This window comes from Anneissia japonica, unplaced genomic scaffold, assembly GCF_011630105.1.
Source record: "Anneissia japonica isolate Jap-2015-1 unplaced genomic scaffold, ASM1163010v1 scaffold287756_len632865_cov181, whole genome shotgun sequence".
Taxonomy (NCBI): Eukaryota; Metazoa; Echinodermata; class Crinoidea; order Comatulida; family Comatulidae; genus Anneissia; species Anneissia japonica.
Window position 1 is genome coordinate 59,982 of NW_022693589.1, and position 12,331 is coordinate 72,312.

At 35.0% G+C, this 12,331-nt stretch overlaps 2 protein-coding genes across 3 annotated transcripts in view; one reads left to right on the plus strand and one right to left on the minus strand.

Moving 5' to 3' along the window:
* The first annotated feature begins 153 nt into the window (after positions 1–153).
* On the plus strand, positions 154–7,109 carry LOC117100811 (high affinity copper uptake protein 1-like). 2 transcript variants are annotated; one of them, XM_033240625.1, is made up of 5 exons: positions 154–301; positions 3,347–3,532; positions 3,925–3,997; positions 4,789–4,963; positions 5,560–7,109. In XM_033240625.1, exons 1-5 carry the CDS (start codon positions 287–289, stop codon positions 5,759–5,761), a joined length of 651 nt encoding a protein of 216 aa, XP_033096516.1. In that variant the 5' UTR covers positions 154–286; the 3' UTR covers positions 5,762–7,109. The 2 variants fall into 2 exon arrangements, with proteins under 2 accessions (XP_033096516.1, XP_033096517.1); XM_033240626.1 differs by lacking the exon at positions 154–301 and adding an exon at positions 346–620.
* Positions 7,110–9,080: 1,971 nt separating this feature from the next.
* Positions 9,081–12,331, minus strand: part of LOC117100812 (L-2-hydroxyglutarate dehydrogenase, mitochondrial-like) — a gene marked incomplete in the record, with an annotated part of 8,177 nt that continues 4,926 nt past the window's right edge. Inside the window, 3 exon segments of the mRNA XM_033240627.1 lie at positions 9,081–9,402; positions 10,153–10,284; positions 10,950–11,107. Coding sequence (XP_033096518.1) covers positions 9,207–9,402; positions 10,153–10,284; positions 10,950–11,107 — 486 coding nt within the window.

A 12,331-nucleotide genomic window follows, 5' to 3' on the forward strand; every position in this document is an offset into this window, starting at 1 on the left:
AATTCATTGTCAGTAAATGTCAACTGTTATTAATGCCCCAGATCAGGACCTGGTGAATCATGTTGTAGCTAGACGCACTCAATAACAATACATTCCATTACAGTATTTTGAAATAATACTTCATAGATTTAAGAATGTGCTTAACTAAGTCAGTTACCATGGGAACCGCACTATAGGCTTTGACGTACAGTACACTCAAAATTTCATCACGTAATCAAGGTTCAAAGATTCCAAACAAAGAAGATACAAACACCATTCTTTATAGAACTTGATAGTTCCTGGTAGTATGACGACGACGATGGTAAGTTTTCGTTATTTCTCAGACAAATACTCTTCAAAAGCCTATTTTAAACATTAGGTGTAGCACGTACAAATAGACAGAACTATCCCCAAGAAAAGCTCGTCAATTATGTCCGTATTATAACTATATTGAAGAAAAGAACTTTTGAAAATCATTCGTTTTCAATTGATCACGTTTTTCTATTCGTGGGTGGTAGGTCAAAACATAGAATTATGGGAGTCTTTTATTAACTGTCTACTGCTGGATTATACAAATACTAGGCTTGCATAATTGCTCTAACTATAGGGACGCTGGTGAGTCTCCTCTACTGAAGCAAACTGTGAGTAGCCTATTCTATCGAATATTAAAGCTTTTTATATATTATAGGCCAAATCAATTAGCCTAAATTATGTGTTATTAGTCTAATTGCGATGAAATACATTTTTTTTACGAAATTTCCTAGCAAAAGCAAAAATGTATTATTTTCGCGACAGTTTATTTATTTATTCATATATTTATTCTGTCATTATACAGAGACAACACTTTCAGTCATAAAGCATCGATTTCAAACGTGGTTCAGTATTAGGGGGAAAAAAGCTATTAAAGAAACAAAATTAAGAACAATTTCTTAAAATATAAACAATACATTAATTTATATTGGAGAATATAATGCATGGCAAAAGAAATTGATGTTAAGTTATCTTATATAACGATTTGAAATAGACGTTTTTTGAGTAAATTTCCCGTACGAATAAAGTCGTAATGGTACTGGATTTTTAGTCTACATGAGCGCGCGTGTTTCGTACAGGTCATTCCATTCATAGAAGCCTTTTTAATGGAGAAAGCGTTCCTGTCATTAGCCATAGTAGCCTAGGTCAACACATAACTCTGACTATATAAAATGGATTATAAGATTGAAAATGTTTATCTTATTGTTTGTAGTAGTAGTGACAATATGTCATGGATTCGAAGTCTGGGAGGTTATTTCATAATTTATTTGATCTGTAAACAAAAGTTCTTTGACCTTGCATTTATTATTCCATGAGTGTTTAATTAGAGTATTATTACTTTAACTTCATGTACAGTGCGAGTGCAAATAATCATTAACCAAGAAATATTTCCTATAAAAAAATAACCGCCGCAACTTCTGTAGCTTATTCAATTTGTGTATACAACTACTTCCAAATTTCCTATGTGTAAAATTTTCTTAACGTATTGAAGTTAGCTGTTTCAATAAATAAATATGTAACTGTATTTTCCTATAGATCAATAAATATTGTAGAGTTTACATTTATAATGTATGGTATAATTTGTTTTTTGATAACCCTAATGCTTATTTATTGTTAAGGATAGGCCTATTTTTTTAAACTGCAATATGCATAATATTGTATATGAATTAAAGATTATTTTTAAAATAAAATTTATGTTAAACAAAATATTGAGATAAATATAATGGAGCTTGGTCCTTTAAACATTAAAAAGGCATTAGGCTTATAAGTAATTTTTCTCCCCATTCTATTTTATTGGTGTAGGCCTACTTCCAAATATCATTTTTTTAAAATATTTAATCAACTCAGCGTTGCGCAGCCCTTATTGGTTACAGCAACGTTAGCAAGTTACTTGTTAGACATTATTATACATACTATTTATGGCTCCTAGAAAACACATTTTGAACAACAAACTGTAGCATAATCATAACGTTTTAATAATGTCATTGTTTAGCTCGGTTTTTAAAAAGCGAAGGAATGTGGAAGCGTTTGGCCAGGGAACAGTGGTTTAGCGCAGCAATTGAGGTTTGGACTCTCACAGCCTCGTTGTGTGGGGCTGAAACTCTCGATGTGCAAGTCACTTGCGTCCTGTGACACTCCCTCTCTACTCTCCCCCGGCTCGGGCATACGGCCCTCGGATGACGCTGCGCGCCAAGTTATGCTTATCTCACTTAGCCCCCACCCCACCTCCCACCATCATACAGCTTCACCCCCAACAATATATACCCTACAGCCGCTACTGCGGGATGGGCACTACCTTTACCCCTGATTGAATATTAGCTTGCAATATGGGTCTAAAAAAGATTATAACGATCACAACGAATGTCTCGAAACAATAACAATTTTGAATATTTTGCTCAATACATCAGTATTTTTCAGCGGCCAATATTATAACACAACAATGATAACATCAAAATATTATTATTGTTATAGTTACTATAATATAATTGTTATTATTAGTTATTGTTGTTATTATTATTAATAATAATGATAATAATATAATAATAAAGTAATATAATAATAATAATAATAATAATAATAAATAATGATGTAGTTATAATATACGGTATAATATAATAATATTAATAGCTCTAACATTGAATTAAAGAGATTTAAATAATGTTGAAATAAGTTTTGAGGAATTTTTCAGTGGCGGATCTAGGATTTAGCAATGGGGGTGGATAATGGGAGGTGAGAAGGCACGAGCGGGGGGGGGGGGGGGTTTTGGGAGGGGCATCCAATCCCTCCCAAATGAGATTTTTTTTTGGAATTAGTAGAAGCACACAAACAATATTCCACCCCCCCCCCCAGATTCGCCACTGCCTTTTCATAGAAGATGACTGAGAGGGAGACATTGCAAAGCGTTCTAGAGCGAAGTCACTGCAGACTACTCGAACGACTTTCCCGCACGATGCGATGCTCCGTGTACTTAATAGTTTTTGCTATTTTATATGAAACATTCTCGACCGGAAATTACGGAGCACGTAAATTAATCAATTACCATATTGTTTTAATACAGAAGAAAAATACGACACCAGGCCTACAAATATACAATAATTATGTAAATTATTGTTATTCATCGGAGATAATGTCGAATATCTAGAACGCTAAGACCTTCAATGGCTTCCAAGTTATATTTATTAAGATTCAAACCAAAGACACACTACTGACTACCAGGGGTCTGGCCGGCTTTTACCCCGACTCCCTTGAATCCGCCACTGAATGCCAGCTCTGTGTAGGCCTAATTGGTGTGTCGAATTAAGAAAACACCTTTAAGACTATCTCCCTTCGTTTTTAGGATTCGGTCACTATGGACATGGTGACGAACGGATCACATAATGGTCACGATGCCATGGATACGATGACCACTCACAATCACGAGCAACACGGGGGACACGGCATGGGCATGATGAGCACAGCCAGTGGTCACGGACAACATGGACAACCAGGTTCTATGGGTGGCCACATGGCCATGGGCCACAGCGTAGGTCTAATTTTTTTTTATCCCTTCATGGTCTAATCAATTCTTACGGAAGCGTCCTTATTGGACAGCAGACACTGAGCGTGGAGTTTCAATTATTTTCTTCTGATAAAAGATTACGGTACTAGAAAATAATAGTAAATTGTTTATTAAAAGCCTATGCCTATATTTATTTATTTATTACTTATTTCATCTTCATCTAATAATATTTATAAATTAAAGATGATTGAAATATATATATATATATATATATATATATATATATATGAAAAAAATATATAGGTCATATATAGGTCTATATAAATATATATATATATATATATATATATATATATATAATCTATATAAGAGAGTGCTTCCACGTTTAAAAATAAGCATATTTATGTTTTAATCAGATGTTTTTCACTATCGGTGAGAAAGTAACATTGCTGATACAGGATTTTACTGTAATGGAGGATGATCTTGGCAGTGAGTATCTTATCTTAAATAGGCCTTTTGCCATTTTTTTGTTGTGGTTAATTCTCCATACATACAAATTCTTTCTTTTATATAGGCCTATTCAATTATCCTGTGTTTTCGCTAAGCTGCTATATTTTATTAAAAACTTTATTTGCGTTGTTTTATTTTTTTTTATTTTATTTTAATTTTTTTTTGGTGTGGGGGGGGGGGGTGGGATGGGTGGTTTGCCTTTGGTTAGTGTATTTCTTGTTTCAGAATGTGATATTTTTTCAACAGTATAACACTTAAAGCGCTCTGATCTTAACGAAATAACGCTATATAAATATCTGTACAATTATAGATACCGTATTTATTCGAATAAACGCTCGGGGCGTTTATTGTTGAGAAGCGTCTTTGAGGAGGTGTTTATTCGAGAGGAGCGCATTTTTTTTCTAGAGGGAAGCGTTTTTTAATACTTTTTTTTGTATGTAAAATGGACACGTATATTTGATCCTAAATACTTATTAGTCTCAACCAGGTTATAAAAAGTGTAATTACTGGAGTAAAATATTAATAGAATGTGATGAGAGATGTTGCTTTCATTTGTTTTGTTTGCAGTCATTTAGTGGGGATGCGAGTATTCGAGGAAAAAATAAACGCATTCGAGGGAGGCGTTTATTTCAAATGAGGCCCTTGAGGAGCGTTTATTCGAGGGGTTTTTATTCGAATAAATACGGTAAATAAATATTAGACAAATCACATACCGTCATTTACCAAATAATATAGGCCAAGAATTGAGTGTTTAATTTCTTTCGATACAGACTTCATCGCAGCCTGTGTTGTCATCTTCCTCATTGCTGCACTCTACGAGGGTTTCAAAGTTTTTCGTGAATCGCTTCTTCATCGTCACCCGCCTAATCGCGGATATGAAGCTACGGACCTTGAAAAGAGAGGTAGTACTGCTCCGCTGGCTAGCGATGACTATTATAGCTCCGGGTAAGTCAAAACGAGTATAGGCTTTGCTTGTGGCTTATCAATTACCACCCCCAGGGGTGGATTTAGGGGGGGGGGCGGCCCGGCCCCGGCCCCCCCTTTTGGGAGGTAAAAAAAGAAAAGAAAAAGAAAAAAAAAAAAAAAAAAAAAAAAAAAAAAAAAAATCCAAGCTAGCACCCAAACCGCAGTATTATTTTATGTCCAGTTTACTGTCTACTAACCATAAATAATTAAAAGACTGACTTAATCATTTCTCATCTACGCGTAATCATAAGGTCATCATATCGTTAAAAAGGCACTACACTAACATAAATTATTACAGAATGGCCATGCAGATCGCCATTTTTAGCGGTTCTGTAATTTTTCCAGGAAATGTCTATTGCATAATTGTGTAACTGAGAGGAGATAGGCTAATCTATGAATATGAGTCTATGGCACTCTTGAGTGAGAATTGATGAGAACGACCATCGTACGACACAGTGTGTGCCTGGCTGCGATTTGTTTTTGCAGATATATAAGGCACAAAAATATTCCGAGCTAGCATTAGATGAGAGTAAAATAAACAAACATGTAATGTATGTTTTTTTTCCTCTGGTCAGGGTGACATGGTGTAGTGGATGGCACGTGCTGCAGTCGTTTCTTCACGTCATTCAAGTGACCATTAGCTACATACTGATGTTACTGGTGATGACGTTTAACGTCTGGATTGGACTCTCCGTCGTGTTGGGCGCGGGATTTGGGTATTTTATTTTCGCCTTCAAACGCAAGAGTACGGTTGACGTTAACGAACACTGCCACTAAGCTGTGATCACACGTTCTTACCACTCTTGCAAATTCTTCATTTACATAGCTTGTACAAAAAACATAATACATTTTTTACTATGCTAAGGGTAACGGGTGTAGGCTTGTATAGCGTATAATAGTAAGTCTCAATTCAATTTAAATGCGAGGTATCGCCACAATATCAGTGGTACCAAATATAAAATACGAGTTAGGCTTGCTTTATAATTGCAACGATAACGATAAAAAGCTAAAAATCAATTGTTCATATAGAAAATAATAGGCCTATAAATAAAAAAGTTTTTACACCAGGACGATTACTTCTCTTATTTTCTATATGACAAATTGTACAGTAAATATTACACAAAGAAACAACAAAAACATTAAATAACACAAGGGAAATAAAATTAGATGATTAAATGGATAAGAAGAGATAAGTTTTATGCCTAAATTTAACATGAAATTGATAGAGATTCCAGTATACTGATGAGAAAAGAATATTTTGTAATGTACATGCACAGTGTATGTATTGTACTATTTCGAAAAGAAGCCCATGCTATTTTGCAAACTAAAGAGGGGTGGGTGGGATTAATTCGAGGTTTTACAGTATACATTTATGTCACTATTCATGCTGCATTATTGCATTTATTATCATTTAAAAAGAGCATGTGTTGCTGTGTCCACCCCCAACCCACTAGGAAACTTTGAAATTTATAATCATGTAGGCAGCAGGGTGTTTGGCAGCAAATTATAGTAAAAAATCAGTGACGTATCTAGGGGGTGTGCATGCCCCGCGGCCCCACAAAAAATGCTCTCCCCAGTTGCCCCCACCAAGAATGCTTAAAGCAAAAATATTACATTCAAGTACTTAAAAATCACCTCATTTTGTGAGCTAGCACCTCGTACTTAATCATCGAGCACCTCCCCCACCCCCAACTTCACCTTCTCTTAGATAAGCCGCTGAACCTCTTTTTTTTAAATTATTATAATACAAATATACCGTATGCAAAATAAAGAATTTTGATAATATATAAATAAATTACCAATATTTGTAGAATTTGGTTGAAGAGTTTCTTTTATCTCACCCCACATTTAGCAATGTTCCTCTTGCAATCAAAAGCAAATACACATCGTCAGCTGTTCTCAGACAATGAAATAAATATTTATTCGAACATACACCTTTAGATCGGTGGCACTCAAAAACCATTTGGTGCATTCATAGTGAAACAAAATAAACAAGTCAATCATGTGAAAATAGTACTCTAGTCAAACTGTGCACGCACAATTCACGCTGGATTGGATTCCAGTCCCTAAATTTTCTCTTCTTTTTCAGTGAAAACGCGAAAAAATAAATCGATTCTGGCACCAATAGCTTTCCATATTACTTATTTACATGGCGTTCCATACTACAGCATTTTATTCTTGGTCTACAAATTCCACAACAGGACAAGTTTCTTGACACAAACATTGGTGGCGCTCTCCGATATTATCTAATCTAATACTGTACTGTACGGTACTAAATAAATGGACTTGTGGCAAGTCTACATTCCTGCTAGCAGTGGCGGCTCTAGGATACATTTTCGGGGGGGGGGGCCGCTAAGTTGTCCGACAGGGGGACTTGAGCTCGTAGGCTCGAGCTGGGGGAAGGGGATGAGATGGGGGTCCCCTCCCAAATGAGATTTTTTTTTAAGAATAGCAACCTCTGGATGGCCGGCCGGAAATGGCACTCTCAGACTGTGACAGACATGTGTTGGCTTGGTGTGGGCCTATTTTTATATGTTTTATGGTCTGACTGCCCGACGAGCTCTGTCCGGCGGGGGAGGGGGCTTGACCTGTCCGGTGGGGAACTTAAGCCCTCTGTCCCCCGCTGGCGCCGCCACTGCCTGCTAGCCTAGGTTTCAAGGCATAATTTTTAGTTTCTCACTTTCTATTGCACTTATTGCGTGCCATACCTAATTTATTTTGCATCCGATACTTAATTTATTTTGCATCCCATACTTTATTTCGTTTTTTTCTGAATTATTGTCTCAAAATTATCTTGTTTGTTGTTTGCTGTCCAGAATGAGGAAAAAAAATAATAATAAGCGACTTCGTGGCAAGTCTACATTCACGCTAACATTGTATGCAATTATGGTACTGTTTTATTGCAACTAGTTGTAGTTGGTTGTAAATAATCTTCAATCGAAAGCTTTGGTCAAGGTTCTACCTATTTGTGTAGATTCGTGATCATGAGTTGAAGTTGGCATGCGCATTACCTGTTGAGTCGCAAGGCAACATTAACTTAGCTTTAAAGATATACTGTCTATCAGAGAATAATGATATGTCCTCAAAAATTAATAATTAAATCTTTGAATTATTAAAATAAATAATCAAATAAGTTACTAGGTTTTATGTTATATATATCAGAACACATTTTATTAATCTATAGATGTTCTAAAAAAATCAGCCAATGATATTGTTCATCTAAAAATCTAAAGTAATTTCTGTTAATTGATAATTTTAATTGAGAGTTAATAATTTAATTATAAAAGTAACAATTCCAATACATTAGTATAACTTATTTTTCAAGATTTCAAGACCAAAAGGTCCACTGATTGATCTCAGATAAGATAGTACAACACATACTCCAAGTATTGAAATGCACGCGATGGCATGCATTTTAATATGTGGAGCATGTATTAAACTTTCATAAATCTTTAACACACACAGTTTTCAAATTAAAATATTCATAATTATACAAAGTAAGTAATTTAAATATATTATTATAATATTATAATATATGTTTCAAGATTTTTAGCTTATCACAAATGATACATCTTTTACACACACAGTTTTTCACATCTAAAATACATAATTCATTAGTAATTGTGATATACCATCGACGGGTATAAATGCAGCTGCTAAAATTATTGAAATATTGGCTGAATAAGTGAAATCATGGAAGAACCTTTTCCATACAGCTCTACCCTCTATTAAATTCTGAAAATAACACTATATAATATTATGGTGAGTGGAATGGTCGAGCGGTTAGCAGGGGCACCGCAAGCTGTAGCCATAATATCAGCACTGGTTCGAATGACACACTTGCCTATGGTTCTGGTGGTAGAACAAGTCTTCTTGGAAAAGGACTAAACCGTAGGCCCAGTGTATACAATGGCAGGTGTGCACTATAAAGAACCCAGTACAGTATATCCTTCGAGACGAGTAGGGGGATACCCCGGTATACTGGAACAGACAGCCCCTGTGGTGGACGACGTGAGTTGCTGGTACCGGGTAACCGGGTAGCATAGACATGAAGGGACCCTTAGGGGCGAAGAAAGTCATTGATCGAGTTCCTAGTCCACATATCAAGCGCCCTGAGCAACTTACATTAAATGGATATGAGTGCTATATAAAAATACACTATTATTATTATTATTATTATTATTATTATTATTATATAATGTTTAAAATATAAACTTTACACCTATAAACTAAATGAATCTTGTACTTTATCTGCAACCATTTTTGCAATTGATAAGGATGATGTGGCTGCTGGTGAGGGTGCATTTCGTACGTGTAGTATCCTCCGTCCGATGTCTCCAGATCCCATATCAAATACAAAGTCGTCCACAAGGCTGCCATCAGGACCGAGTGCCATTGCTCGTACACCCGATGGACCTCTGAAAATTAAAAATCAATTTGTGATGGTGATGACAATGGTGAAGGTAATGATGATGAAGGCAACCATGGTGGTGGTGGTTTTCACGATGGTATAGTTTAAGAATAGTTGCTGATGAGGATTTTTGTCAATATTTAGTTTGCATACAGAGGATTCTCCAATGAATTACTGGCCAAACAGAATAGATTATTTTCACTTGGTTGTGGAGAAAAAATTCAGTATTTGCTTTTGTAACGTAAATACTGTACCATGTATATAAGTCCATGCTTGAGTATAAGTCATTTTTTTCAGATGCTACCTTCATCCAATAATAAGCCAATGGTCTAAGTACAAATACTGAATGCAGAATAACCGTCCTGAAGTGACAGACTAGCGTTCAAAACGATCGTCAAGCATCTGACTTCTTTATAGTGCCATCAACTGGTGTAATTTTTCATCTTAAAAAATTTGAATTACACAATCTTCACAAAGTTTTCATCCATCTTGTTGGGGTATACAAATTTTTTTATTATGCTCTGGCTTATGAGGTTTCTAGTCAGTACAATTTGGTAGTGAAGATTTGATCTAGCCAATGAAAATCTATTCCAGCAATGCCCAAGCAGCGATGACAAGAACAATGATAATAACAAGAATATGATATAAAAACTGTGATGGTAGTAAAGAAGGTATTACTAATGTTTATAAATAATCATTCAATCAATGATGACAAAAGAACATTTTTAATTAGGAATTTGATGATGTACATGTGTACCTGGTAACATCTTCAGGTTTCAGGTCTGGTATATATCGTTGAAGCTGCTTCACTTGTGCCGATTTCACAAACCCCCTGTACATCTCTTTCATTCCAAATATCAAATGTTTATATGCAAGTTTCCTTAAACCTCTACAAAAAAAGATAATACATTTGAGTCAACATTATTGAATATTGTATTTTATTCAGGTATAAAGGTAAACAACATGCAGTCTGCAGGCTGAGATCATTGGTTTACGAACACATATAAATGCTTAAAAGAAATGCTGTATTATAATACTATAATTATGGGGCTAATTACCATATCAGAACAAGCATCAGTTACCAAAACAAGGAAACTGACTTCTTAATATATTCATATTCTACACATCATAAGCTTTAAAGTGATAGACATTTACTGGAATTGACTTATATTACTAAAGTATACAATAATGCCACATTCTTATGCTAATTTACTCAGTTTAACCTTTAGCTACAATACGCTGGTGTTGGGAGGGCAAGCCTAATATGAATATTAACAAATATCACAATTAAATTCATAATAATAAAAAGTATTGACTGATATACATTTATCAAAAATTTATATGAGTCATTTAATATTAGAACCATTAATATTATGCGTGTCTAACTAATTAATATTGTAAGACCAAAAACTGTAAAATTGCAACAGTAGTAATAATAATATTATAGTAACAGGACCAGTGGAAGAATGTACAATACTCTCACCGCAGGAGCATCACACTGTTGTGGAACTAGCAAAAATTAATGTATTATTAGCAGGAGTAGCATAGCCTTACCTATAACTCAGAGCATTAATGGTATCGCTGATATTAAAATCAGTTAATCTGTACCCTTCACGCTTGAAAGCAAGCACGGCATTGGGTCCGAGCCAGAGACTGCCATCAATCCGTGGTGTAAAATGCACCCCAAGAAATGGAAATCTGGGATCAGGAACCTGTAAAACATAAATAAAGCTGTCCAGACAATCAAATTTCATTTGACAGGAAACTGATATATATGCCCATATATAGTTATGATTTGCCTATATATGGTCATTACGTGATGTTATCATGACCATATTTAGGCATGTCACATGTTTTTGAAATTTTAAATTTGATAGTCTGGACAGTGCATGAAAGTAAACATAGAATTTGAAATTAGCATTCTAATGTACACATACCATAAATGACTCAATAGCAACTTTGGTATGGAGATGCAACTCCACTGGTGGCAATTAAAGAGATGGGATTTGAACCCAAGACCTTTTGATTACTGATTACCATAATTGACTAAATAAGTGGTATGCAGATTATAAAAAAGTATTAAAAGCTTCAGAATATATTCAAGGGGGAGGGGGGTAGGGAAGGGGTGATTTCAAGGTGCTTATTGAATAATATGGGAAATTAATACTATTCATCTGAACAATAAATACTACAAAAAGAAATATCAATTTAATTAACATCCCTTTATTAATAAACCATAATTTTTTATAATTCACTTTATATTCCAGTATGAATCAAGGATGATAAATAATATTTATCGGGATTCAAATCCAAAAGATGTTCGATTACCATTTGAATACTCTATTAACTGAGCTACTGTATGAGGACAAGTGGTATACACCCTTGGACTTTCCCAGTAGGACACAAGATACTGTGAAAGCTACATTTACACTAGACACGGTAATGACACGATGACAAAATGATTATCGCATTATTTATATTCTTCAACACTTCAGCATTTTTATCGTGTTGTTGTGTCATTATTGTGTCTGGTGTAAATGTAGCTTAATACATAATGAATCAAAATCAAATGCTTAATTAAATTAAAAGGTTAAAGGTTATTACTTACTGGGTAGATATTGCCCCTCACAAGATGCCTCTTCTCAGGTTTTAGAAGAAGGTAGTCACCACGGAATGGGACTATCCTGGGGTTAGGTTCGCATCCTGAAAGTTGAGCCAATCGATCAGAAAATAATCCGCCACAGGTTATCACGTATCGACACCGAGCCTACTTTTCACTGCTGAGGGTGCCCTTACAGGTAAACATTCTATTCAAAATCTTGGTTATTGGTAGGCAATGACCAGGACAATAACATTATTGTATATTTATAGAACCCCTGAGCAGGTATAACAGAATAATCCATTTTCAGGAATGGAAACATTCAATACAAATGTAG